The 23,611-nt window shown below is 45.2% G+C and overlaps 4 protein-coding genes across 6 annotated transcripts; 1 reads left to right on the forward strand and 3 right to left on the reverse strand.

Annotated features, from left to right (window-relative positions):
- Positions 1-7,170: 7,170 nt before the first annotated feature.
- Positions 7,171-8,890, forward strand: LOC100837586. Its single transcript, XM_010238561.1, has 2 exons — positions 7,171-7,210; positions 8,382-8,890. Exons 1-2 carry the CDS (start codon positions 7,171-7,173, stop codon positions 8,888-8,890), a joined length of 549 nt encoding a protein of 182 aa, XP_010236863.1.
- Positions 8,891-10,447: 1,557 nt separating this feature from the next.
- On the reverse strand, positions 10,448-12,823 carry LOC100837898 (CRIB domain-containing protein RIC7). The gene is made up of 4 exons (XM_003572878.4): positions 12,308-12,823; positions 11,743-11,903; positions 11,382-11,485; positions 10,448-11,273 (listed from the first exon to the last, which is right to left on the reverse strand). The coding sequence occupies exons 2-4, from the start codon at positions 11,786-11,788 to the stop codon at positions 10,884-10,886; spliced, it is 540 nt and encodes a 179-aa protein (XP_003572926.1). The 5' UTR covers positions 11,789-11,903; positions 12,308-12,823; the 3' UTR covers positions 10,448-10,883.
- Positions 12,824-13,259: 436 nt separating this feature from the next.
- On the reverse strand, positions 13,260-18,080 carry LOC100838197 (TBC1 domain family member 17). Of its 3 annotated transcripts, XM_003572879.4 has the most exons (11): positions 17,547-18,080; positions 17,189-17,284; positions 16,560-16,663; positions 15,655-15,869; positions 15,422-15,544; positions 15,191-15,279; positions 14,414-14,519; positions 14,194-14,291; positions 13,740-13,985; positions 13,546-13,629; positions 13,260-13,458 (listed from the first exon to the last, which is right to left on the reverse strand). In XM_003572879.4, the coding sequence occupies exons 1-11, from the start codon at positions 17,658-17,660 to the stop codon at positions 13,444-13,446; spliced, it is 1,290 nt and encodes a 429-aa protein (XP_003572927.1). In that variant the 5' UTR covers positions 17,661-18,080; the 3' UTR covers positions 13,260-13,443. The 3 variants fall into 3 exon arrangements, with proteins under 3 accessions (XP_003572927.1, XP_024316370.1, XP_024316369.1); XM_024460602.1 differs by lacking the exon at positions 17,547-18,080 and having other exon boundaries at positions 15,655-15,864; positions 16,560-16,694; positions 17,189-17,289; XM_024460601.1 differs by lacking the exon at positions 17,547-18,080 and having other exon boundaries at positions 16,560-16,694; positions 17,189-17,289.
- A 431-nt stretch (positions 18,081-18,511) lies between these two features.
- On the reverse strand, positions 18,512-23,182 carry LOC100838496 (diphthine--ammonia ligase). Its single transcript, XM_010237645.3, has 13 exons — positions 23,043-23,182; positions 22,745-22,868; positions 22,594-22,665; positions 22,389-22,468; positions 22,072-22,297; positions 21,934-21,966; positions 21,747-21,829; positions 21,176-21,248; positions 20,621-20,960; positions 20,175-20,506; positions 19,699-20,018; positions 19,233-19,578; positions 18,512-19,147 (listed from the first exon to the last, which is right to left on the reverse strand). The coding sequence occupies exons 2-13, from the start codon at positions 22,820-22,822 to the stop codon at positions 18,935-18,937; spliced, it is 2,196 nt and encodes a 731-aa protein (XP_010235947.1). The 5' UTR covers positions 22,823-22,868; positions 23,043-23,182; the 3' UTR covers positions 18,512-18,934.
- Between the last annotated feature and the right edge of the window lie 429 nt (positions 23,183-23,611).

A 23,611-nucleotide genomic window follows, 5' to 3' on the forward strand; every position in this document is an offset into this window, starting at 1 on the left:
ATCTAGTTATGATCATCATGATCAGATTCTATCAAGGGTCGGGAGATCGATATGTCAGATATGGATGAGAGAGAGATGGATATGGAACGGCAACTGTCCGTGTACACACATGCAGGTACCCCTATTCCAAGAACAGTATGTATATATGGTTCACGCGACAAAGTTGACACGTACGCGTATCAGTGTATATCGTATATGGTACTCGTACGTCGCCAGGCGTACATTTATTCATATACTCCATATATGTATAGTTAGCTGTTGGAGCATACTCATCATACAAATAAATGATAAAGTACTGTACGTACTCGATCTCCCTCCTTAATTCCCTGCAGCGCCCATCCGGCTATTAATTCCCATGTGTACGTACGTACGTACGTAGACGTGTGTAGGTAAATATCCATATCCGGCCACCAGTTTGGTGATCTTTCTCGCTCGTTCTACGTACACCGGTGTGTGTGTGTGTGTGTCCTTCAGGTGGTTCTATTGTTCTGTCTGTAACCAGCGAAGCTCTTGACATCCGTTCCGGGAATAAAATTATCGAGGAATTAATTAATGCTGCGTGTCCAATGATGGACTTCGTACTGACACATTTCGCAAGCAAGAAAAAGTGCTCGATTGCAAGTTGCATATGTACTGACGGATGTACAAATTAATGTAAGGTTAAGTACATGCACATTAGGGTGTTAATTAAGCACGCGTACGCAAAGGTCGGTGATGAACAACTACTGGGCAATATATTGTACTACCGTACATCACGATAAATTAGTGCAACTACAGATTAAACTAAGGGAGGTGCTTCTATATATGCGCTCGAAGCACGGTACTTAGCTAAAGGGCAGATTAGTGTACTCCGAATTGCGGGGAATTCACTAACGATGAATTAATTATTTCTAATTGGTTAAAGATAAGATGTCAGTACGAAAGTACTATAGCTGAAGACCGATGAGCAAATTTTGGCATGCGGCTAGCTAGGTCGGACAAAATGGGTACGTGACGTCACGCAACGCCCCTACAGCTACGCGCAAGGCCGGCCAAACGAACTAAACGGAATTAATGCGACGCCATCGATCGATCAGGCCGATCGGTCGACTGATTAAAAAACGTGGGAGGTAATCATGGGGAATAATTAATCGATCATCGATCATTGATTGATCGATAAGCCATGGATGCAAGTATGTGTGTTTCGTGACGATATGTTGGGCCTGCCGCCATGTAAGGTGTCCCATCCCAATCACCCTCGACAGCGACGCCTCTGGATTACATCCATGACGATCGATAAGCTAGCGGATCGAGCTCTCGAGAGAGGAAGGAAGAAGACGACCGGCGCAAGCTATAGCTCTCGATCTAGAGTTAATTAACGGCCGGGGGAGCTAGCTAGCTGTCTCGTCGATCCGCCAAATGCGTCAGATCCGTCTAATCTGCTCAGATCGATCGAGATGATGATCAACTATGTCTATGCATGCGTGAATGACATGATCGCTCCAGCAACTTAAGTTTGTAATTTTCTGTTTCATTCCAGTACTCTCGATCGACTAAAATCCTTTCCTAAAAAAAGGTAGAAATTTCCAGAAAAAAATAGGGGGAATCTGGTGGATGCAAACGGGAAATAGATGCATGCATGCATGAGCTGACAGCAGCTAGCAAGCCAGAAACGATCAAATTGATTAGAGTTAGCATGCAGCAGAGGTGGGTCAGAAAATTCCCCCAGACGAAAGGCATGGTTCAGAAAATTTCAGATCGATGATCGACAGCAGTGCAGCATTTGTTTCTCGGAAAAAAGACAGGAGCATATCTGACCCATGAACAGTACTTACTGCCGCATCGTCGTGGCCACGCTGCAGTACTGCACTGCGCTGCTGCATTGCATGTCTGCGTGACTAATCAATTCTTTTGTTATTGTTTTCTGAAACACGCACTAGTTCTAAATACGACCGTCAGAAGACCAGGTCACGGGCGCCATCGAGTGCGGGCATGACGAAATCCCAGGAAAGGGATTCGCCTCTCCTCATGATCTGAGCAGTGTTTCGCCGGCCAGCCGTGCCTGATGATCGCTGCAGGTGGAGCTCTTGCCATGGGTTAACTACAACGAATGATTAATTACCGGCAGTTAGTTAATAAAGCTTCTTGAATGGAAGCAGTGCCGCCTCTTGATTTGATTATCCATTTCTTAACCAAACGGGCGCAATCATGTGGTGCTCAATAGCATTAATTAATTTGGTGTTTCTAATTCGAGCGGAGATAGAGATTTCTCTCTTCTGTTAATGGTTACATGCATGCGGGAAGAGTGACGGCTCCACACACTACGACTACTCCATTCCTTCCACACCAATCCTACGAAAGCGACGGAAACCAACAGAGAGGAGAGCACCCAAAAATTCTCCCTTTTAATCTAGTAGCATTACTTTTTCTGGATGAGTATTAGTAGGATATTCAAAGTCTACTTGATCATTCCATTGAAACTACTAGCTATAGCACATTGACTCGTACAATACGGCCGTATTATATTTGTTAAGTAGTAGCATTATACGGTTAGAGTTAGGCAAAGGTCGTACGCATGCACTGCACATGTATGTTTTCTTTACAACAGTAGCTGCACATGTATGTTTTTTAAACAAAACAGTTACGTAGTAGCTGCACGTGTATGTATGTACTAACCCTGTCGATCGATCACCGATGCGCGTGCATTTCATAATTAATTGAACTCCGGCCATATATATTAATGTCACACACGCCAGTATAACAAACAGGGCCTTTTTATTTTGTTCGATCCAGGCAAACAGAAGTGTGGCTGTACGATCGAATCTAATAATGCCGCGGTTTTATGGAAGTATATATGCAGTACCACATCGACAGTGGCTAGCTCGGCCGGCCACGTACCTGCATATGTAATGTGGAACGTACGTACATGATCAATCAAGCTGCAGTGCATGCAGCATCGATGGGTCGATGGAGAAGATCGTGTGTGCTTTTGTCTGTCTACCAAAATTCCTGCAAGTATAGTGCTCGATCGATCAATCAGGCTCGATATTCCCGGCCAAAACCTTGCCGTTCTCGCTGATATGTCCCTGGCCGTTTTCCTAGCTACCAACAGGATTATCCAATCCAATGGCACGATCATTGTGGTGGGCTCTGTATATATCGTCGTCCCCTCTCCCCTTCGCAGAAATGGCCTGTGCATGGACAGCACTAGCTACATGTGTATGTGTAGTTATAGCACCAGCAGCAGCATTTTTAGCGGAATCGAACCTGCGTGTTGAGTCCTTGTCAGTGCAGCCGAGCCTTGTCGGCCTGGCAGCCAGTTAGCTATTATAAGTAAGCCTCGTGTATATATATACATCTATCAAGTCACATCATGTATATACAAAGCTAAGTGACCATACATAATGATTAATTCCCCTGAACATGCATGGTTCACGCGAGAATAACTAGTCGATCGGCCATCTTATCTTACTAAGCAAAAGCTTACGTGGTTGCATATATGGTTTGGAACATGTGGAAGGAGAGGAATCGGAGAATTTTTGAAAACAAGAATCTGCCTCCTCTCAGCCTTTGGTGTCGGATTACTGAAGAGATCGACCAGTTCAACAGAGCGTGCAGCAGATAGAGTTTGATTTGTACAACCGAGCCACTTAGCTTTGTGGGTTCGGATCTTTTTCTGTTTTGTTTGTGGCTTCGGCCGTTTTGTATTAGCAACATTTTGTCTCTCTTCTTAATGAAATGACAGAGCTCCTGTCTTCCCCGTAAAAAAAAGCTACATAACAAATAGAGTTCTCTTTTTTTTTTGAACCAACCTGAGAGTTCTCTCCTTGGTTGGGTGCCATTGTGGATGTCAATGATCAACGCTTTTCCGATGGGTAGAAGTCGGCACAATTAGTTTTTTTAAGGTTGGGGTCATCGTGTGCGCGTGTGTGTCAAAAAAGAGATGCACCAGGTGGTAGCCTTGAGCTTGGGTGCTCCCATTCCGGATCAAATGATGTTCGATTGCTATGTTGTAATCTTGCTTTCTACAAACTATAGTGTTTTTTCTCCGTGTGAACTTTTGTTCCGTTTTCAGCCCGGTTTCCATATAACGTGACCACTTTTTCCACGGTCAAATTTCTCGACCCATATATGCAATAAATAACCCTCCGTCGAAAAATAATATGCACATACATAGAACGCTAACGGGTACGCAGATTTAGTCTTGTTGTGCGGAGGTGGACGGGCCGCGGCCGGGGAGCTGAGCTAGGGAGATCTGTGGAGATAGTCAGGGACACACACGCATAGATATATCGATGCACGGATCGAGTAAGCTAGCTAGCCGCCATGCGTGGCCGTGGCACCTAGCAGCAGCCACAATGATTGATCGATCCGGCTGGCCCGTCCACCCGTCTGTCGTCGACGGAGCGAGCTGGCGTCGTCAGCGCATATTCTCTCTCGGAGACAGCGACGGGATGTGCCGTGTGCGGTAGTATACAGTAACCGCACTGCACGAAGCCAGTAGCAGTACTGTGGCATGGATGGATGGACATCTCCATCGTCCATGCGTTGATTAATTCCTTCCTCGGCGTTCGCGGGGGCTTGGGTGCTTGGGTAGCTTGCCGGGGTGGGAAAACGGTTGTCTGCAAGTAAGCTGCAGACACCCCGGCCGCGCGCTCTCGATGATCGGGACACCGGTCGACCCCCGCGCGCGCGCTGCGGGAACCGGGCTAAGCTACGTGGACCGCTTCTCGATCTCCCCCTGCCGCTTCTGTTGAGCTCATCCGACCGCGAAACGATCGAAATGCAACGAGGCGCAGGGCGGATAATGCCGTTACGTCCCTGAATTGAATCCAGGTCCGATAATGCCACGGGTGCACCGATCGCGTTGCCAGCGCGGCGATCCACACACGGATCGATCCATCGGTCATCGCTGGCTCGCTCGATCTCATGGGATGGAGCCGAGACAATCCGTCGATTCGTTCGCTTTCAGGGCTAGCTAGACGTGCCGGTACGTGCCTAGCTATAGCTTGCCTCGTTGATCGTGTCGTCTCGATCCCTCCTGGCTCCGCCATCAGCTAGCTAGCTAGCGGTGCCCGGAAATTAAGGAATTGATCAAGGAACCACTGGCCACACGTACGCGTACGTGACACGTCCACGATTTTATGGTCACTCCGTGGTACAGCACGTCTTTTGGAGTACTCCTACGTCAGTATACGTATACGAGCACGGTTGCTAATTAACTGGCAAATTAACTTCCACGGATCGATCAATCGATCGATATAACACCGCTACATTTTTTTAGCGAACTTGGGTTCATTTTAATTCCCCCACCCTGCTGTGCACTACGCATTTTGATTTTTCACTAGGAATGAAAAAGAAAACTGTTGTATGTATGCAAGATCGATGAGCGCGTACATGGCATGTACTCCACCCAGCGGCCCAGCCTGCAGTAGTACGTAGCAGGGGAGTCTAGCTAGCGAACTAGACCGGGCTTCCGGCCGTTAAATGAGTGAACAGGTCTAATTTAATTCCGCTTTCCTTTTTCCGTGAATTAAATGCCATAACTAATTTTGCCTTCAAGGAGCTCCCAAACTGGAGGAGCTAGCCGACCGAATCAACCATTGAAACCAGGCCCCCCGCACGGGCCGGGAATGCTGGTGATCGATTAAATGAAGCGATGAATTGAAGGAGAATTTAATGGCACCAGCCGGGGATTAAAAGCGGGCGCGCCATCCAACTCGATCGATCGTTCCGCGCCGCGCTCTCGCGGGAGCTATTTTAGGACATGGATGATCCAACCGATCGATCAAGCTATAGAGCCCCGCGACAAAACGTGGGAGATTTGATGCTTCGTCGCCTCGCTAATTAGAGTAACACAGTGAGAGAGAAAGGGACATACATTTGGCATCGCATGGGGTCATGGTCATCGATCGATTCGTTCGACAAGCTAGCTACCTTAGCTACACCTAAGCCAGACTTAATTCAGCTGCCCCATGCATGCATATCGCTGTGCTGCATTGCTAGTAGAGAGCAGGATTGCAGATTTTGCAGTAAGCCGATCGAGTGACGAGTTTTCCGTCCTCTACTGTTAGCGTGTGATAGGCCCAAGCGAAATATCCGTGGGGAAATAGTGGTCAAGATCCAAATAACAATGCATCACGGGTGCCGCTTCGATCGAGCTCTGTATGTAGGTACATGTCAGTGTCAGTGTGTGACCGTGTCACATGGTTCTTCAGAATTTCAGATACTCCATTCATAGATACGGCCAAAGTAGCTAGCGCCGATCGAATTGGAATCGATCCAGCTAGCCATCCTGCTCGTCAGGTTGCCAGTCGCCTGCCGGCGGCGGCCGGGAGCCGGCGGAGTGTCGACTCGTAGTACATACTGTGTGGACACTTATTTTGGATCGGAGAAAGTATTCGAGATAAAACGAATCACTGGACTGAGCCGATGAGCGCTCGATCGGTTGCAGAAGGGACCGCGCGGGCGTTTGGGACAGAGCCAAAGTAAGTACAGCTATCGAGCTATAGCCGGGCCCGGGCGGTCGATCTCGATCGGCGGCGTCAGACGTCGGGAATGAACAAGAACAACAACAACGGTAGGTGAGCCACCCTACAATAATGCTGAGTTGCTGACCGCGACTCGGTTCAGTTGGGTCCTCTACAGCGAGGGAGCAGGGAAAATATGGCGCACGATATAGCTAGCTCCTCGCGGGGTCCTGCTGTCCTGCAGCCTGCAGCTTGTGGCCCGGGAGGGACAGCTACCGCGCGCGGCCGGCCTCCATGTCCGATTAAGCGGCCGTCCAAAGATGTACTACACCATGCTTTTCGTCCGCTATATGCATATGGTTCTTTCTGCTGATATGGGAGATTACACGTATCTTTTCCTCCCCATGAGAGATTACACGTGTCTTTTCCTCCTGGCGATCGAATGCGATCCAGCAAAGACAACCAAGTCCAGAGCTTCGGAGTGATCTCCAATCCGTGTGGGCCCAACGGCACACCGGGCCTAACTCTGACGTGCCCTGATCGGGGGCGCCCAACCCAATATGGTTGGCGGGCTCCTATCGCGCTGCGCTATATAAAGAGATGGAGGGCCGCGGCACGCACTACGAGGTTCGCTGCGTTTGCCACTGACCCCACCGACACTCCCTACTGATTTAGAGTTTTTGCGCAGACAGCGACGGGAAACTCCGCCACTGCCGTCACCATGGCTGCCCCGTCGAGCTCCTCGTCGTCCCAGGGAGAAGGTACATGTTCCCTTTCCTCTCTGTCTCTCTCAACCTCTACCCGAATCCCAACATGATTCACAGTAAAGAAGTTCTCCCCGGGTCTAGATCTACCTCTAAATGTTTCTAGGGTCTAACATTGGTATCAGAGCTTTGTTAGAATCTAGATCCGTTGGGTAGAAGAGAGAAAGAAAAAGACAGAAGAAAACCAAAAGGAAAATCAAAAGGAAAAGAAAAAAAATTCTAACCCTAAAAGGCTTACCCGGGTGGAGAGTTGTCGCACCCGCCGGGAAAAGAGGCGCCGCCGCCGGTCCCTTGACAGCGACGCGCGCAGGCAAGAGGCCGGGGACGACGCCGCGCCGGTGAACTCCGGTGAAACAGGTGGGGGAGAGGAGGGGCTTCCGGCCGCACCCCTTTTCCGCCACGAGAGGAGCACCAGACTCCGGTGGAAAGAAAAGAAATCAAGGGGGTGGGGAGAGGAGATGGTCGGGGGCGCGGCTCGCCGCCGCTCGCCGGCAGGCGGCTTCGGGCGCACCTCGCCGCCGCCGCCACCAGTACAAAAAGATGGAAATGGGGCTAGGGTTCGGCCGGCCCTCCTTTTTGTTCGGGCTAAAATGGCGGACAGCCGTCGGATCGGACGGACGACCGAGATCAAACCACGCGGGTGCAAAGAAGGGCCGCAGGCGTGCTGCTGGGCCGTGGCTGGCTGCGTCCGGTCCAGCGCTCAGGTGGGCCGCGCAAGGAAAGCAGGCCAGCGCCTAAAAGTTTTTTTCTCTTCATTACTGTTTGTGTTCAGTTTTGCAGTATTTGGTCTAATTTTTGTATCCTATTCAAACTGAACCAACGAGATGTTTATTTTAGGAAATATTAAAGTGCAAAATGATGCTTCTGAAAAGTATAAAGTTATAATTGTTGTTCATAGTTTCCGTTGCAAATAGTTTAAAAGTGTTGTTTAAATATGCAAAGAACATGATTAAAAATGTTTTATGTTAATTGTGATCCTGTTATTTTTTCTTGACCAACGTCGTTAATAGCATGATCATGATTAATGGTTAAAGTGTGCATTTAATTCTATTTTCTGCCCAACGGTGATATAGATTAAATTGCACAAACAGCTGTATGAATTAATTTTGACCAACGTTGGACTAATGCATGCAATTGTTGTTATCTTCTCACTTCATTGTGGTTTCAGGAGGGTACTATTTGATGGGATGCCTCAAGGACGTACCAACCCTCAGGGGTGACAACTACACTGAGTGGAGAAAGAAAGTTGACCTGGTCTTTGTTTGTGCTGAGGTGGACTGGGTGGTTGACACTCCACAACCACCAAAGCCTACAGAGCCAGTCAGGGATGCAAAAGATGATGATGATGCTTTGAAGAAAAAGAAGAGGAAGTATGCTCCATTGGAGATGTCATACACCCTCGAGAATAAAAAGTGGCCCACCACCAATAAAAAGTGCATGGCTTTCATAAAGAACATAATTGAGCACGCTATTGTGGGCTCAGTTGCAGAGTGTGCTTCCGTAGGGAAGTACCTCGAAAAGATAAAGAGGCAGTTTACTGGTTCTTCAAAGACATATGCTACCCAGCTGCTGAAGCAGGTGACAGAAAATTACATAGGAGGGGGACATGGCATAAGAGAGCATATACTTAGGATGAGCAACATGGCTTTTAAGTTGAACTCATGGATGCTGATCTAGAGATTAAACCCGCAATGCTTGTTTATCTCGTTATGGCTTCATTGCCAAAAGAGTTTGACACTTTTGTTGTCAACTACAATATTCAACCAGAGAAGTGGGATATTGAAAAGACTATAGCCATGTGTGTGCAAGAGGAGGATAGAATTAAATCCTCGTATGGTGGTTACCTAAACTATGTGAGGGATAGTAAGAAAAAAACTTCGCTCAAGGCAATCAAAGTTCTTTTTCAAAACCACATGGTAAACCTCCCATGCAACATCAGCAACAGCAAAAGACTCTTCCAATGGACAAAGACACATGCCTCCACTGCAAAAAGACCGGGCATTACAAGAAAAATTACTCGGAATGGCTAAAGTCAATCATGGCAAAGAATGGTATAAACTGCATTTTCTTTGTAAATGAATCCTTGTATACACAGTTTTCGAAATCTACATGGTAAGTCCAGAGTGTTAGAGTGATCTCCCATCCGTGTGGGCCCAACGGCCCATCAGGCCTAGATTTGACGCGTCCTGATCGGGGGCGCCCAACCCAATATGGTTGGCGGGCCCCTGTTGCGCTGCGCTATATAAAGAGGTGGGGGGCTAGGGCACGCACTACGAGGTTCGCTGCGTTTGCCACCGACCCCACCGACACCCCCTACCTATCTAGAGTTTTTGCGCAGACAGCGATGGGAAGCTCCGCCGCCGCCGTCGCTCTCTCACGGTCGCCATGGCTGCCCCGTCGAGCTCCTCATCGTCTCAGGAAGAAGGTACATGTTCCCCTTCCTCTCTGTCTCTCTCAATCTCTACCCGAATCCCAACGTGATTTACAGTAAAAAAAGTTCTCTCCGATCTAGATCTACCCCTGAATGTTCCAGGGTCTAACACAGAGCAGCACTACTGCAGGGTGATCGAGGTGGTGGCCGGCACGCGTAGGGAATAAAATTAAAATTCCTCTAAAAATTAGGAATTAACATGGAACGGATCATACAAATGATGCAGATCGAAGATCTACCGATGGATGGATGATGTGGTGCTGATCAATCTGAACATATATGCGTGCCGTGGAGAGAACTCGAAACGGATATATCGGAGGGACTCAGGTGAGCTCGACCGTACGTACGCGGGGGGAGAAATTAAAGAGACCAGGAGGACGCGCGAATGAATACACCTGAGAGGACAACAGGCCACTGTTCTCTGAAAGTTCGTGAATGAAACTTGTGGTCGATCGATGTGAAAGTGGATGCGTGTTTTGCTTGCCGCTTAAGCCGACACCCCCCGCTTTCAGTGCCGCGCACTGCAGATGTGTCATGTCCGATATGTATGTGTGAGTGGTGATGTTTCACTGTTCGCTTCGTTGCACGCGTCAGCTAGCTGCTGCAAAAGCAAACCTCGTAAATGCGTTTGACGGTCTGAGCTTGAGCTTGAGCTTTGATGTTTACCGCAGGCTTGTGTACTGTAATGTTTACTACACCTCTCCAACCGACGTATCGACATTCGACAACTTCTTGCGTGTCGGTTCGTTGGGATTTATTACATGGAAAAGGTCGTTATCACCAGATGCTTTGAATGTAACAGCTTATCTTGAATGACTAGAGATTTAGCTTTGTATTGTTTGTTAGATAATGGAAGACATTTCTATGTGAAAAAACAAAAAAAAGATTGCACATGCTAAGCATTCAGACGGCCCATTTGTTTTCTCAGCCCACATCTACACGTCACACCGCCATCTAAACACAATCTGTTCCAAACACAGGCCCAATACAAACGATGCAGTATTACAAAAGAAAAAGAGAAGAAAGAAGAAGGAAAAAAAAAGGGCCCAAATCTCTCTAGAGGGCTCGTGGTTCCGAGGATCCAAACGAAAACCCAAGAGTTTCAAATTCGAAAGCTTCTCCTCCATATGTACTGAGCTGTAACATACCAATTCGAATTCAAGCGGCGAAGCCAAGCACAATCCAGGCGAGAGCAGAGCAGCGCGCGGCGAAGCAATGCCGCCCGCCCACTTTCCTCCTCTAGAACTTGGACTTGCCGTCGTCGTCCGCGGCCGCCGACGGGTCCGATGAGGCGGCGCCGCCCGAGGACGACTTGGACCGCCCCGACGAGGTGCCGCCCGCCGACGGCTTCGGTTTCCTCCGCCGCTGCTTCGGCGCCGCTGCCGACGAGGCTGCCTCCCCGTCGCCGCCCTCCGCCTCCCCCTTCGTCTTATTCCGGGATCCGTCGCCGCCGTCGCGCCGCTTCGCCTCGGTGCCCCCCGACCCCTTCCCTCTCGTCCGCCGCGGCTTCTCCGATTGCTCCGCCTTGCCGGCTCCTCCGCCGCCTCCGGGCTGCTCCGCTCCCGCGGCCCCGGGGTGCGACGACGGTTCCGGCCCGCCGCCTCCCGGCTGACCCTTGAACTCGTCCATCTGCAACCAATGAAATCCGTTAGGATCGACGGAGCTCGATCGATCGCCACGGATCAGGAGCATGCTCTGCCCTGGGACGACGCGATCGGAGTGGGATTAATTAATTACCCAGGTGGGATTGGTGACGGAGGCGTTGTCCCAGCCGATGTGTGCGACGTGCTTCACGTCCGTGGGGGCGCCGATCTGCATCTCCGACTCCGTCTCCTTAGGATCTGCAACCCACCCACACGCGTGCATCCGCACAGACAAGGTACACACGTCTTACAAACACCATCCTATAATATCCCATTCCTACTGCATTACGTCTTGCAACAATTTTGAAGTAGGCAACATTTGTTTTAGTTGAGTTAATTAATTCTGCACATAGATATTTGTAATGTTTGCTGTGAACATTGTTGAGGTTCCTTGTGGGTGGGTGGGGTTTGACTCTAGAATGGTGATTGGTATCGGTAGGAATCTTAGTGCGTACCGAAAATTTGGGAGATGTATCGGAGGCCCTTGAGAAGGCCCTTCATCTTAACCGGTTCCACAGGCGGCTGCCCGCCCGCGGTGCCCTGCGAGGAATCCACCACTTAAATCTTTGCGCCTCCCACCTCTTTTTCTGGCCTTTTTTAGATGAAATGATCTAGCCTTCACAAGCAAGTTAGGGCGTTAACAGAAGAAATGCTATTTCAAATCAAATGGAAAAACGAAAGATCTCACGTTTGCTGCGGCCGTGGATTAATAAGATTCAATGTCATACAGAAAATGTGATGCGATCCTTTAATAATTGCCAAACAATATGAACAGAAACAACTTCTAGAAAACGGCCAGTTCATCTGAAAGCTTTCTTCAGAACATAATGGTGGCAATTGATGATATTATTTCTACCCATGTTGGATTGAGACAGATCATGTATAGAACCATAAAATGATTAAGCACAAGGAACAGATAGAGATAATGCATCCATGCTTTCGATATTTGTGTTTCACGCACACAAATAAAGTTGGAGAAAATAATTATCATGCAGTGAAACTGGAATCAATCTCACATACCTTAGGAACCAAGATTCATCGAGCAACCAATTACATCTGACAGAATTTCATCTTCTTGGTGACATCTCTACTGTGGCTGCAACAATTGTCTTGGCGTCCTATTCCTGCTTGATCTGTCGCAAATTAACCGAATTGCAGTCCCCTCCAAAGCTCCAAGAGTAGCAGGCATAGATTTTCTCTTCCCAGTTGCGGGAAATGGAAGGGCTGAGAGTTTGTTGGCTTAATCTATTTATAGCTCACTATTTTTGGATCTATAGGTTCTCTTTGGTTGTAGTTCATTTCGGCACATACCAGTTTGAGAGGCCCTGGTTCTGCTTAACTGGTCTGCCGCACAAATTGTGGGAATGGGAACTCAGAAAAAGGAGGGGTCTTTTAGGTAGAAAGTCTGGTATGGTAGACCTCAATTTACCGCCTTGTTTTATCCATTTTGAATTGTATCACGTGCCCTTATTATCGTTAAAGTGATCGGTATTCAGTTAGTTTTACTTTCACAGGTAATTTGGCTCCATTCAGAATGTCACCCGGTATAATTTGCATGTGCTGATCACAACGATTTGGCTTAATTACTATCTACTGAGGTTCATGCATGTTTGGAAAATGCAAATACACAACTATATGTTTGTCGTGAATGTTTTATATCTACCAACATGATAATGGTGATCAGGATTCTTAATTTCCCCGTCTTTCTACTTTGAGATCAGGATTTTATGTGCTCTCTAGAGAAAGATCAGGACTTGGCCTGAACCAGATTTCTAGTGTAGTCCATCATTTGTCATTTCATTTTCTGTTTTCTAGTTTAGCCTGATAGTTTGCCATTTTATTTGCTGATTCTTATTTATTCCTAGCCCACCTCTCCGACTATTGGATGCTAAAGAATCACAAGAAACTTTAACTCCACCAAAACATAAACTATGCTAATATTATAATCCCACAGATCATTTCATGATGTACCTTTCAAAATAAATGCAAACTTTATTCCTGCACACTGGTATTCATTTCCTTCTGTCCAAATGCCAAATTACAGAGTGGGCCAAATAATTACAGAACACATACACATCAAGAATGAAAAAAGAAAAGAAAATCCTGTGATACAACTTTATCTCTGAAGAAAAAAAGGCACAATCAAATACTTTTCGCTATGATGCCTTTACCTGCAGTTTGGGAAAGCACATATTATTTTTCGTTGTGATGACTTGTGAGCGTATTTAAGGCTATATGAGTTAAGACAGAAAACTCACTGTGGTTAGGTACTTCTCATGAATCGTCAATGCCCCTCTACATGCCTTTTTTGCATCCAGACTTCCAGTGATTTCATTCAAGATCTGTTCTCCGGGGACCATAAACGTTATAAATTATAAAATTTCATTTATGATCTATGCGAGAGAGAGAGAGAGAGAGAGAGAGAGAGAGAGAGAGAGACAGACAGACAGACCTTGACGACATCATCTAGACCTTTTGCCTCCCCCAGCAACCGCTTGTTTCTAGCTTCTATTACACTAGCTACAACAAAGACAGATAGAGGGATCTGCTCATCTTTCTTGGCCGTCAACAAGTTTTTCTTTTCAAATTTACCACACTGTTTTAGGGTATTTTCATCTTTTGCATCTGTGTTAGATGTGCTACTGTTACTCTCCAACATTGAAAATAGACCTGGATTGTACTCCATAGACCACATGAGCTGCAACATTTTGAAGATCAAGAGAATAGTCACTTTGTAGCTATGAACGCCTTTAGAAACAAATAATTACTCCAGTACAATTGGTACTAGATTAGGAATACTAGAGGTCAATGAATGATCATTATGTTTGAATGTCAAGAAACCTGTTCTAGTGCAAATACAATTAGCACACTACACGCGCTTATGCGACATTATCATAAAAGCTTACCTCCCAAAGGTACATCGTGTCTATAAAAGAGAACTCCCTACGGAAAATAACCATCAGCATCCGAAAGGCAAATAAGTATTCCCCTCCATCAAGATTTTCTGCATACATAATCTTTCATTAGGAATACAAAAGGTGAAACCATTGTTCAATAATTTAGCAAGCTAAGGCATTGCTTTCTTGAGCAGTCTAGTAAACAACAATTAGCTCCGATAAGCTTCACCTAAATGTTCATGTAGCTTTGGATCAACAGCTTTCATTATGGTTGACAAGGTGGTAAGTTGAGATCGAACTCCAATGGAAGTAGAAGTGCTCTTGAAATTTTCTCGCTGCATATTTTGAAGGTAAAATACAAAAGCTTTTAGTATTTATAGAAACATGGACGAAGTGAGATACCACATGCATGCATGCAGCAGAACAGCTAATATTACTCGTGGCCAAATTCCAGATTGACCAATTCCATGACCAAATATACTCTGTCACAAACCAACATGCACAGCGCCACATAACTGACACTTCTCAGCAAATGGCATGGAACATAATGGTATGTTTTGAATACCATATTTTTATTAACATTGTTATTGTTTGATGACTTTTTTAATGCACAAGATGGATTTTAGGGTTGTCAAATTGACAAACGCTTGTGCTAAGTTAAAATCAGAGAGTGAACTGAGCTGAAAGTAATAATATACCTAAAGCGCAGAGTTTAGACTCAACGGATATCAAATTATGCAAGCATATATGCATAAAAGATAATACTGGTGCATCTTACAGCAATCATCTTAGCCACTCATGGTCATGCAAGATTGAACTGCAATTATTGTGTTCTATAGCTTTGTAATTGTACAATATTATATGCAGAAATATAAATTTAAATCTTACTATGCTACCATTACCATGTGTTTTAGCAGAAGGGAATGAAGTGCATAACAATTGAAAGCATAAAGGATCGAATTTTTTTTGGAGTGAACAAAAAGCACTAGGATTTAAGGATGCTTACCACCCTGCGCATCAGTCGTTCAAAGCACCAAAATGCATCTGCTTCATGTTCCAAAATGATTGATATGGGTGAACAAAGATCACTCATTCCTGGTTATATGAAAGGATTTAGTGAATATATACAACATAGCATTTAGAAAATCGTCATTAACTCATTATTGAGCGTCCTTCTATCAAGACTTGACCCACACAACAAAAACAAAAAAATATATGTGCTGCTTAAACTACTCACCCTGACAATAACCAATGTCCTTGTCAATCCATGCGTACACAGCAAGAATGTCCCAGAGCCGTGCCAAATTCTCCTGACTCTCATAATAGACTAGTGTACGGTCGGTACGATTAACATCAAGACCTACAATTGAATAGTCAAAGAATCAGATAAACAAAAACTTAAGACTATATGCCAATTTTTTATTTCTTTTACATATGATGGATGCTGAAAACAGAGGCAACACTGCTTACCAATTTGGTGCAGTAAAAGTTTCCATTGAATAACTTCTTTTGGGAGCGGCTCATTACTGGTTTGCTGTTCTACACCCGCTGAAGCCCCTCCCTCTGAGTTAGGATCCTCGATAGGCTGGCCATCTTCCGTTATGACAGGCATAGTAATTACCCTTCCACTGCCAACTGTTGTGTCCATTTCTCGGCACTTTGTTTTTAGTTTCTCGTATTCTAACCTATGAAAATATTCAAATCAGTATATTCCTTGTCCCATTCATATGATGCCTATATAACTTTCTGAGAAGCCATGGTAAATTTCCTGAATAACAAATTACCATTGCTAAAATGCAGTCATGCAGCATAACATATTTCACAACCCAGTCTTCCAAGTAATTGAAACTGGCAGGTACAACGCCTTCAATGTGTATCCCTTTTATGTAGGCTGCGTCACTCTTCTGGAAACTCTTATATCTAAACTACTTAGATTTATTTGAGTAATTTTAGCTTTGAGTCAATCATAAGTGTGACAGGACATATTTAAAGTATGCATTTAGGGATCGCTTGAGCTGCTCTATCGAAAAAACTACGGCGAGCAAAGCCCGCGTGCACCACAATTTTATAAACCAAGGTTCTGTACACAAGAGAGGGAAATTATGTACAAGACTTGAGCTGCTCTATTGTACTCCCTCCGTCCTATATCAAGTGACGCAATATTACATGTATCTAGACGTTTTTTGGGTATAGATACATCCATATTTCGGCAAATTTGAGTCACTTAATATGGGACGGAGGGAGTAGTATCAAACTTGAAAAAAAGGACCAACACAAGAACGGTTATGGTTTGTAGATGATAAAAATGATGCATTGCAACATGACACTGACAATAAAATGAGCCAAAAGTATTATGAAACTGAAAATAAAAGAACCTTCTCTGCTGTCGCAATTGGTTCCTTTGTTCAGTAGTGCTTTTAGGGTCGTAACAGCCCAGCAAATACTCCCAAACTTCTCCTTTGATGGTTGGGTGGATACCCTGTTCGCATAACCAAAATAAAGACAATATCCTGGTTCAATTAAAATGAGAGTCACAAACCTAGAAGCAATCTAATGGTCACAAGGGATAATACCAACAGATACCCCCAAAGAAATACATGGTTATTGAGGAGAAAACTAGAAAGTAGAAAATGGCGAGAGTGCGTCTAGAATTGACTCCAAACAAAGGGTTATTGATGGAGTAACCTCTAGCAAGTGTGTAGGTAAGATTTCTTAAACAATCATGGTTTAGCTTCTGCCTGTTGAATGTTGCAGTTATTGCAGGAACAGACTGAAGGATCCAAAATATCGAAATATGCACCACAACAAAATTCCTACAACTTTGTTTTGTGTGAATAATTCTCGACTGGGTGTAGTACTGCACAGCTTGAACAAGTCAGAGCGTCTAATTATTCCTGAACGAGAGTTTTACCGCGTGTGTTAAACAGAATACACGGCATTTATCTAAGTGTGGGATCACTGAACTAGACTGTTGGTCATGAATCTGGAGAAAGATATAGCTTACCCCACGCTGTACTCTTTTGATCATCCCAGCTGCGTCCAGGCAGCCTTCCTCATTAAACAACAGCTTCCATCTCCTTGGACTCAGCGTGCGGCGAGGCTGCCAATAGGACGTGGAACATAACAAGTCAATAACTCAATATACGCACTTGATGATCAATACATGGCCGTCACTGATCTCTCTAATCAGCATTGCTGGATGCGTCGGCTATGCGATTCGATTTGAGAGATTAAGGAAAAGTAGGCTTCCTAATTAAAAATACCAACATTTGGGACTTCGTATGCATCCAGGATCCATAAACAGAGAGCTCCTGTCTCGATTCTGCTGGATTTAGGATGGAAATTTTGGAGAGAAAAATTGCCTGGGGTTTGAAGCGCGACTTGGGGGCGTCTTGGCAGTCGGCACGGGTGGGGTAGATGGTCTCCGGATCGATCAACATGTCCGGATCGTTGTAGCAGCACGCCAAGAACATCATCTTGCCTAATCTTGATCAGCACGTCGGATCGATCGAATGGGATCAATCAGGCCGGGCGCCGACGATTCGAGCCGCGGCACCGGCTGTATTTATGCGTTGGAAGCGCGTAGGACGATGGATCGCAGCCGGAAACAGATCAGAGATGTGTTCTTCCTCTCCCCCGTACGCCCTCCTCTGTTTCTTGATCTGATGTGTGTGTTCTCCGAGAGCCAGGCGAAATCCACACACAGACCCGAGAGAGAGAGAGAGAGAGAGAGAGAGGCGGAAGGTGGTCTAACGGCTAAATTTGGCTGGGTCGGGAAGGGGGAGAGAGAGAGGGGGGAAGGAGGAGAGAGACAGACAGAACTAAGAGCAGGCGAGCAGCGCAGCTGCTTTTTCTATGGAAGGCGTGTCGAGAACTTTTGTACGCTTATCGCCGGACCCAGCTGGTAGTGGTCGTCGTATCTCTCTCTGTCCCTCTTCGGATCGGTGCACCTGATGGAATTGATCAAGTCTAGAGAGATGTGTAGCTGGCTGATCTGTTCTATCTTTTATATATATGTGGTCTGCAGATTTGGAGAAATGGGGAACTCGTTTGCTGTCCGCATTTCCTGTTGGCTAGTAGGCCAGTTGTGCAGTTTAAATATTAAAGGCTGCATTATTCAAATGTTTTTTAGGGTGAAATGTTGCGTTGGATTCTTGATTTGCAAATCGTTGGTCAGTTTGTTCCAGCAGAAATCGTTATGATTGGCTGAACTATCCATCTTAAGTTTTTCCCTAGAATAGCAGCCACGCCAGCTCTGAATTCTGTACCTACGTTTTCTTTCCCTTCTGAGTATATAATATAATAACACAGCTCGCTAATCGTTGCGTGCAAGACCAACACAGAGAACACTCGTGCCACTAACTGAGCATCCTCAGTATCAGTACACCGATGTCCTTACAAGCTACTCCTTCCGTTCCTAAATACTTTCGCTGTTTTAGTTCAAATTTGCACTAAAACAGCGACAAGTATTTAGGAACGGAGGGAGTACAGTTCAGGCTAACCAGACCCAGCGGGTAGATGTATAAATATAGTATACTAGTATAGTATTGATAACCATCGTATAATGAACCAAAATCACCAACACAGAAGACTACCGCTAACACTAAGGCAACTGATTGTCTGTTGTCCAGCTGATAGAGCGCCGGATCGTTTGGCAGAAAATCCTACTTGCCTCCAATGTCCTAAAGAAAGATGCATTCCAGTGAGGATCACCTGAACCAAGTTGTGTGTGCAGGCCAGGTTCTTGACCTTAAGCTTTGGAAGCTAATAGCTCGCACGTTATGATGTTATTCATCGAAGCCGAGCAACCAGATCCAGAAACTGGAACCATGTTGAAAATAGGCACCCCATCAGTTCTGCAGGAGCTATCGGCTTCTCCAAGCTCTGTGAAAACCTCAGAAAATGCACGGGACATCACATCCGCTGCCACTGGATGCTCTACCGAATAGTAGAACCTTAACATCTGCAGGTTTTAATTCAGAAATGCTATTAGGAGGCAGGAGTCATTCAGTTGCAAAGTAAATAGTAATTAAAGGACAGAAATGTACCGTTACGTTGTCCCAGCAAAAGCCGTTATCTATCAGGATCTTTGCGAGCTGGAAAGCACAAAATTTAGCTAGGGCTTTCAAATGCTCGTCCGAGAGGTGTTCAGTTCTAGAACAGATCTTTGATGCAATATCATTTGTGATTGAAACTACAGCAGAACAAATCCTCCCAGCAACCGTGTGGATCAGGCAGCATGAGTCATGCAAGCCAGAGTATCGTGCGCTCCACTCACTCGGAACTTTGCTCGATGCTGGGTGTGACCCTCCAGTATCCAGCTCTCTCATAGCATCTCCATCATCATCATCATTCGTGGGGACATATAATGTTGGTTTTATCTCCACACACGCTCTGAAAAATGAGAAGTATTTCTTGCAAAGATTAGATAGCACTTAACATGGCATATCTCAAATATGTAGAACCAAACAATACTGTTTTCTTGGCGATAAAATAAAAGGAAAATATGCTTACCCTTTTGGAAGATCTGGTGCAAGTACATATAGAATAGTAGGATATGATCCGGTTCTTGAGCAATCTAAATTACCAACATATGAATTCTGAAGTTTATGTTCAACTTCTTCCTTCTCACTGGATGTCAACCGGGCAGAGCAGTACACCAGAAAGTGTATTGCTGAAGAAAAGATAGAGCTGTTGAAGGCATTAGCCACAGCTTCACTATTTACCAGTGCTAGTTCCAGTTCAGCTGTTGCACCTCCAGGGCAGAGCTTCATTGTAGGGGGATCAAGCCCGAGCTGACCAGCCATATATAGAATCTCTCCATATAGTGTTGCCTACAAGAAATTAGATCAAAATCTCATGTGCCAGAATGAACATACATGAACACCAGTCTGCAGACAGCAACTTTCTTGAGAACTATATGTAACTGTGTAAAAGAGCGCACGTGTTCAAATATAAATTTACAGAATTATCATTGAGTGTTCTTTTACCTGGCTATAAGGTCCAATGCAACTAGGAGCCCAGCATGAGATGCTTTGTACATGCAGAACTCTTTTGACCAGATCATTTGCAACTAGAACTTCCACATATGCATTGCCTAAACCAACTTGAACTAGTGGCAATTCAATTGTACTGCGTGAAGGAACACCAAGGTGACATTTCTTTTCTGTAATGAAGCTGACATAAACTTCATTGGCTAATCCGAATTCCTTCATGCTTGAAATGTAGAGGTGAACATATAGAACATTCACCCAAGTTAATCCCTCTTCCTTGAGCTGATTCTCTATTCTGCTCAAAACCGCAACTAGATCTGCCTTCAGGCCTATTGACATAACGGAATTGTAAATGAACGTTTGAGAAAGCAAGATGGAAGAAAACATAAGGTATTCCTGCCAAGTGGATTTTTAACAGTTCAATGGACCACGAGAGTATGCACCTTCAGAAGCACAAGATCCGGACGGTTCTTTCTTCCAACAACCAATGGAAAAGACCGTCTTCCCTGTCTTTGAGATGCATACATCTATATTTGGGTAAGCATCAGAAGTTGGTGCTGGACTCGAAGTCTGTTTGTCTTCCGCATCAGCATGCACAATACCTCCATTTACTTCATACAAGGAACTCGAGTTCTCTTGAGCAATAGCACCATCCCCAATGCTGCTAGATGAACCTGGCTTGTGCTCAAGATGAAATGCTAATGGATGAAGAATTCCAACTGAAGCAATGGAATCAGCAGAGTGGAGTATTACTTCAAAATCATCAAGGACAATTCTTGCATTCTGCAAATATAGGCATGTTATAGTACAGAGAACTCAACAGTTGGTGTTTCTAATAGAAAAACATAAGCACACACAATAAAACTCAACAGGCATCTGATGGACATGTTTGAGTGTAGACGGTACCAACATGCCATGGAATGTGACAACATTTATGGTCTACTTAGCATTCTAAAACAAGTGGCTTCAGATTTTCACGGTCAGCTCCTCAAACTTACACGGAATAGAGGGCAGTCAAGAGTTAGTGTTTCGTACTCTCCACCTTCACCACAGACATTGATTCCATAACTCCTAATAGGATATTAAGAAAACAAATGAGATAAATTACAAGCTGAATTTGTATGCAAGCAAAAGGCCAGTATTTACATAGAAAACCATGAGAATAGGACAAGCAGAGTGCAACAAAGTGTAGGAATTCCCATTTCCATTCATGACAAATAGAAACACAGTTCACTTACAGGAACTAACAGAAACATTACTACCAGCTCACCAACAATCAGTAAATATGCAACAAACATAAGACCTGATGGAGAAACTATCACAGTCAATCGGCCATACAACCAAAAGCTAGACACCTGACTTTTATGAGCTGGCTATTTCTCAAGAACAATACTAAAAGACAATAATTCACTGCAAGGATGTAATTTTCAGAAACCATATGCAACCATTGATCACTACAAGAAGTAATGCATTTACCCATAACTTCTGATAAGAGACAAGGAACCACTATTTTTAACATGAAATGGCCTAAATAGGAAAAGGTGCAGATAGATGGGGTTAGAAACATACTCATTCATATGGAGTAGATGGCTCTTAAGTTCAACCAGTTCTTTCCCCAAGTGAGCAGAAGGTTTCAACCCCAGTGCAGCAACCTATAAACCCCAAAGGATCAACCGCTTTTTCCAAAGAGACAAGTGCACTGATGCGAGCAAGTTAAATGAAATCGACGAAACACAAACATGAGTGCACTATATACCTTAACAGTTATAGCCACAATGCCCCTTCTTATCTGTAGATGTCAAAACCAGAAGAAAAAAAGACCTGCTAACGTGAGTAAGCAGTTTCTGCTAGGCCAGACAATCAGCCAAAGAAAAGAACGTGAATTTCAATTTACCATTTCTTCAAGAAGCAAAGTCTGGTCCTGCTTCCACATATATGCCAATGAGACCAGGCCCAACCTTGAGCAGACACTCTCGACCCGAAGCCTCTGGTAATCGGAGGCGATGGCGCCTGAAGAGACGGCAGCGACAGACGGAATTTGCCGCTTAACCTCACTCAACAGGGCAAACATATCCTCCACCTCATCACCTGGAGTAACACTATATTTAAGACCGTGATTCCTGCAGACAACAATAGCCAGATCAACAAACCACATCAATTTCATCTGCAGACTGTAATAATTGGGGAGCAAAATCTCTGGACATAGCTTGCCTTGTTGATCCACTAATGCGCCGCCGGAACAGAGGCAACCCCATGCATTTAGCATAGCAGACCACAATCTGGTGTCCAACCTAAACCCTCCCCGCACCACAACAATACCAAGAGCAATCAGTACATACCCGAAACAAATGACCAAATTACAGGGCGCAAAGAAACAGCAGGTGCGGCTGCTGCTGTGGGAGTGGAGAGTGCATACAGTTTGGTACATGTAGCTGTCGAGCTCGTCGACAGCATCGTCGAGGGGAATGAGATTAGCCAGAGCGACGACCTGCAAGGATCGAGCAAGTTTTAACAAGAACTCGTCAATAAAAACACGGATTAAGTGGGGGGAAAGGATTAGTGGATGCCTTGTGGCCGTAGTCGAGGCATCGCATCATGGCGAAGCAGCTGTCCTTGCCGCCGCTCACCAGGGCCACCACTTCCATCTCGACTCCGACTCCGGTCGAACTGGTCTAGGAAACTCGGAATGGCCTGCAATAGTGGCCTGATAGCATTAGGGTTTGTGCATCATTGCAACCAAAGAAGGGGATTAGGGGTTTAAGAGACCCCACAAATTCTAGGGTTTCCAGGAGAGTTATGAGCAAAGCCGCGATGGGAGAGCAGGAATAGAGCCTAACGGAGAGAGAGAAGGGCGGCGGAAATCACCTGAGCCGTCGCCAAGGAATTCGCCTCCACAGTCCACACCCAGAGGCCAGAGCTTCTCCTCGACGCCTCCCTGACTCCCTTCCCTTGAAGGAGGTGTACAAATTAAAAGTTTACAAGAATATTCAAAAGAGAACTATCTCCAATACCATAAGTTCATGCCTTTGCCGTCAACTCGATGGCGAATAGTCTTTAAGAAGAAAAATATCGAAATGGTCACTTAAGAAGAAATACTCCACAGATCGTCTATAAAAGGATCATATCAAAAGTAATTCCGTTTTTAATTAGCGAGATTTTCCAAACTCACATTTCCACAAAGTCGGAAAACAGGAGCCTCAGGATAAATCGTCCTTTCGTTGATGCTTCTCGAATCTCTGAAGGCGTAAATTTCCTTATTTGTTGCGGTAAAGAAAAGGAGCAAAGCCGCAGCAGCCGACATACCAGTGGAAGAAAAAAATGCAATAATAACAAGGATAAGAGGAGGACAGTTTCGCTGCTCGTTGCTATCATAAAGGAATATCATTCTGTTTTGCTCTTGTTTTAACCGTCAAACGTGCGACAACAATGGTTGT

The sequence above is a fragment of the Brachypodium distachyon genome, chromosome 3 (genome assembly GCF_000005505.3).
Source record: "Brachypodium distachyon strain Bd21 chromosome 3, Brachypodium_distachyon_v3.0, whole genome shotgun sequence".
Lineage (NCBI taxonomy): Eukaryota > Viridiplantae > Streptophyta > Magnoliopsida > Poales > Poaceae > Brachypodium > Brachypodium distachyon.

Coding starts and splice junctions, on each gene's coding strand:
- LOC100837586 (XM_010238561.1), top strand. CDS start 7,171: ATGGCTGCCCCGTCGAGCTCCTCGTCGTCCCAGGGAGAAG. Junction 7,211..8,381: donor CTCGTCGTCCCAGGGAGAAG/GTACATGTTCCC, acceptor TTGTGGTTTCAG/GAGGGTACTATTTGATGGGA.
- LOC100837898 (XM_003572878.4), bottom strand. CDS start 11,788: ATGAAGGGCCTTCTCAAGGGCCTCCGATACATCTCCCAAATTTTCG. Junction 11,486..11,742: donor ATACATCTCCCAAATTTTCG/GTACGCACTAAG, acceptor GGTGGGTTGCAG/ATCCTAAGGAGACGGAGTCG. Junction 11,274..11,381: donor CCGTCACCAATCCCACCTGG/GTAATTAATTAA, acceptor CATTGGTTGCAG/ATGGACGAGTTCAAGGGTCA.
- LOC100838197 (XM_003572879.4), bottom strand. CDS start 17,660: ATGATGTTCTTGGCGTGCTGCTACAACGATCCGGACATGTTGATCGAT. Junction 16,664..17,188: donor TCAAAAGAGTACAGCGTGGG/GTAAGCTATATC, acceptor TTATGCGAACAG/GGTATCCACCCAACCATCAA. Junction 14,292..14,413: donor AAAGCTACATGAACATTTAG/GTGAAGCTTATC, acceptor TTATGTATGCAG/AAAATCTTGATGGAGGGGAA.
- LOC100838496 (XM_010237645.3), bottom strand. CDS start 22,822: ATGGAAGTGGTGGCCCTGGTGAGCGGCGGCAAGGACAGCTGCTTCGCC. Junction 21,249..21,746: donor CATCTACTCCATATGAATGA/GTATGTTTCTAA, acceptor ATATCCTATTAG/GAGTTATGGAATCAATGTCT. Junction 20,961..21,175: donor TTGACTGCCCTCTATTCCGT/GTAAGTTTGAGG, acceptor CTATATTTGCAG/AATGCAAGAATTGTCCTTGA.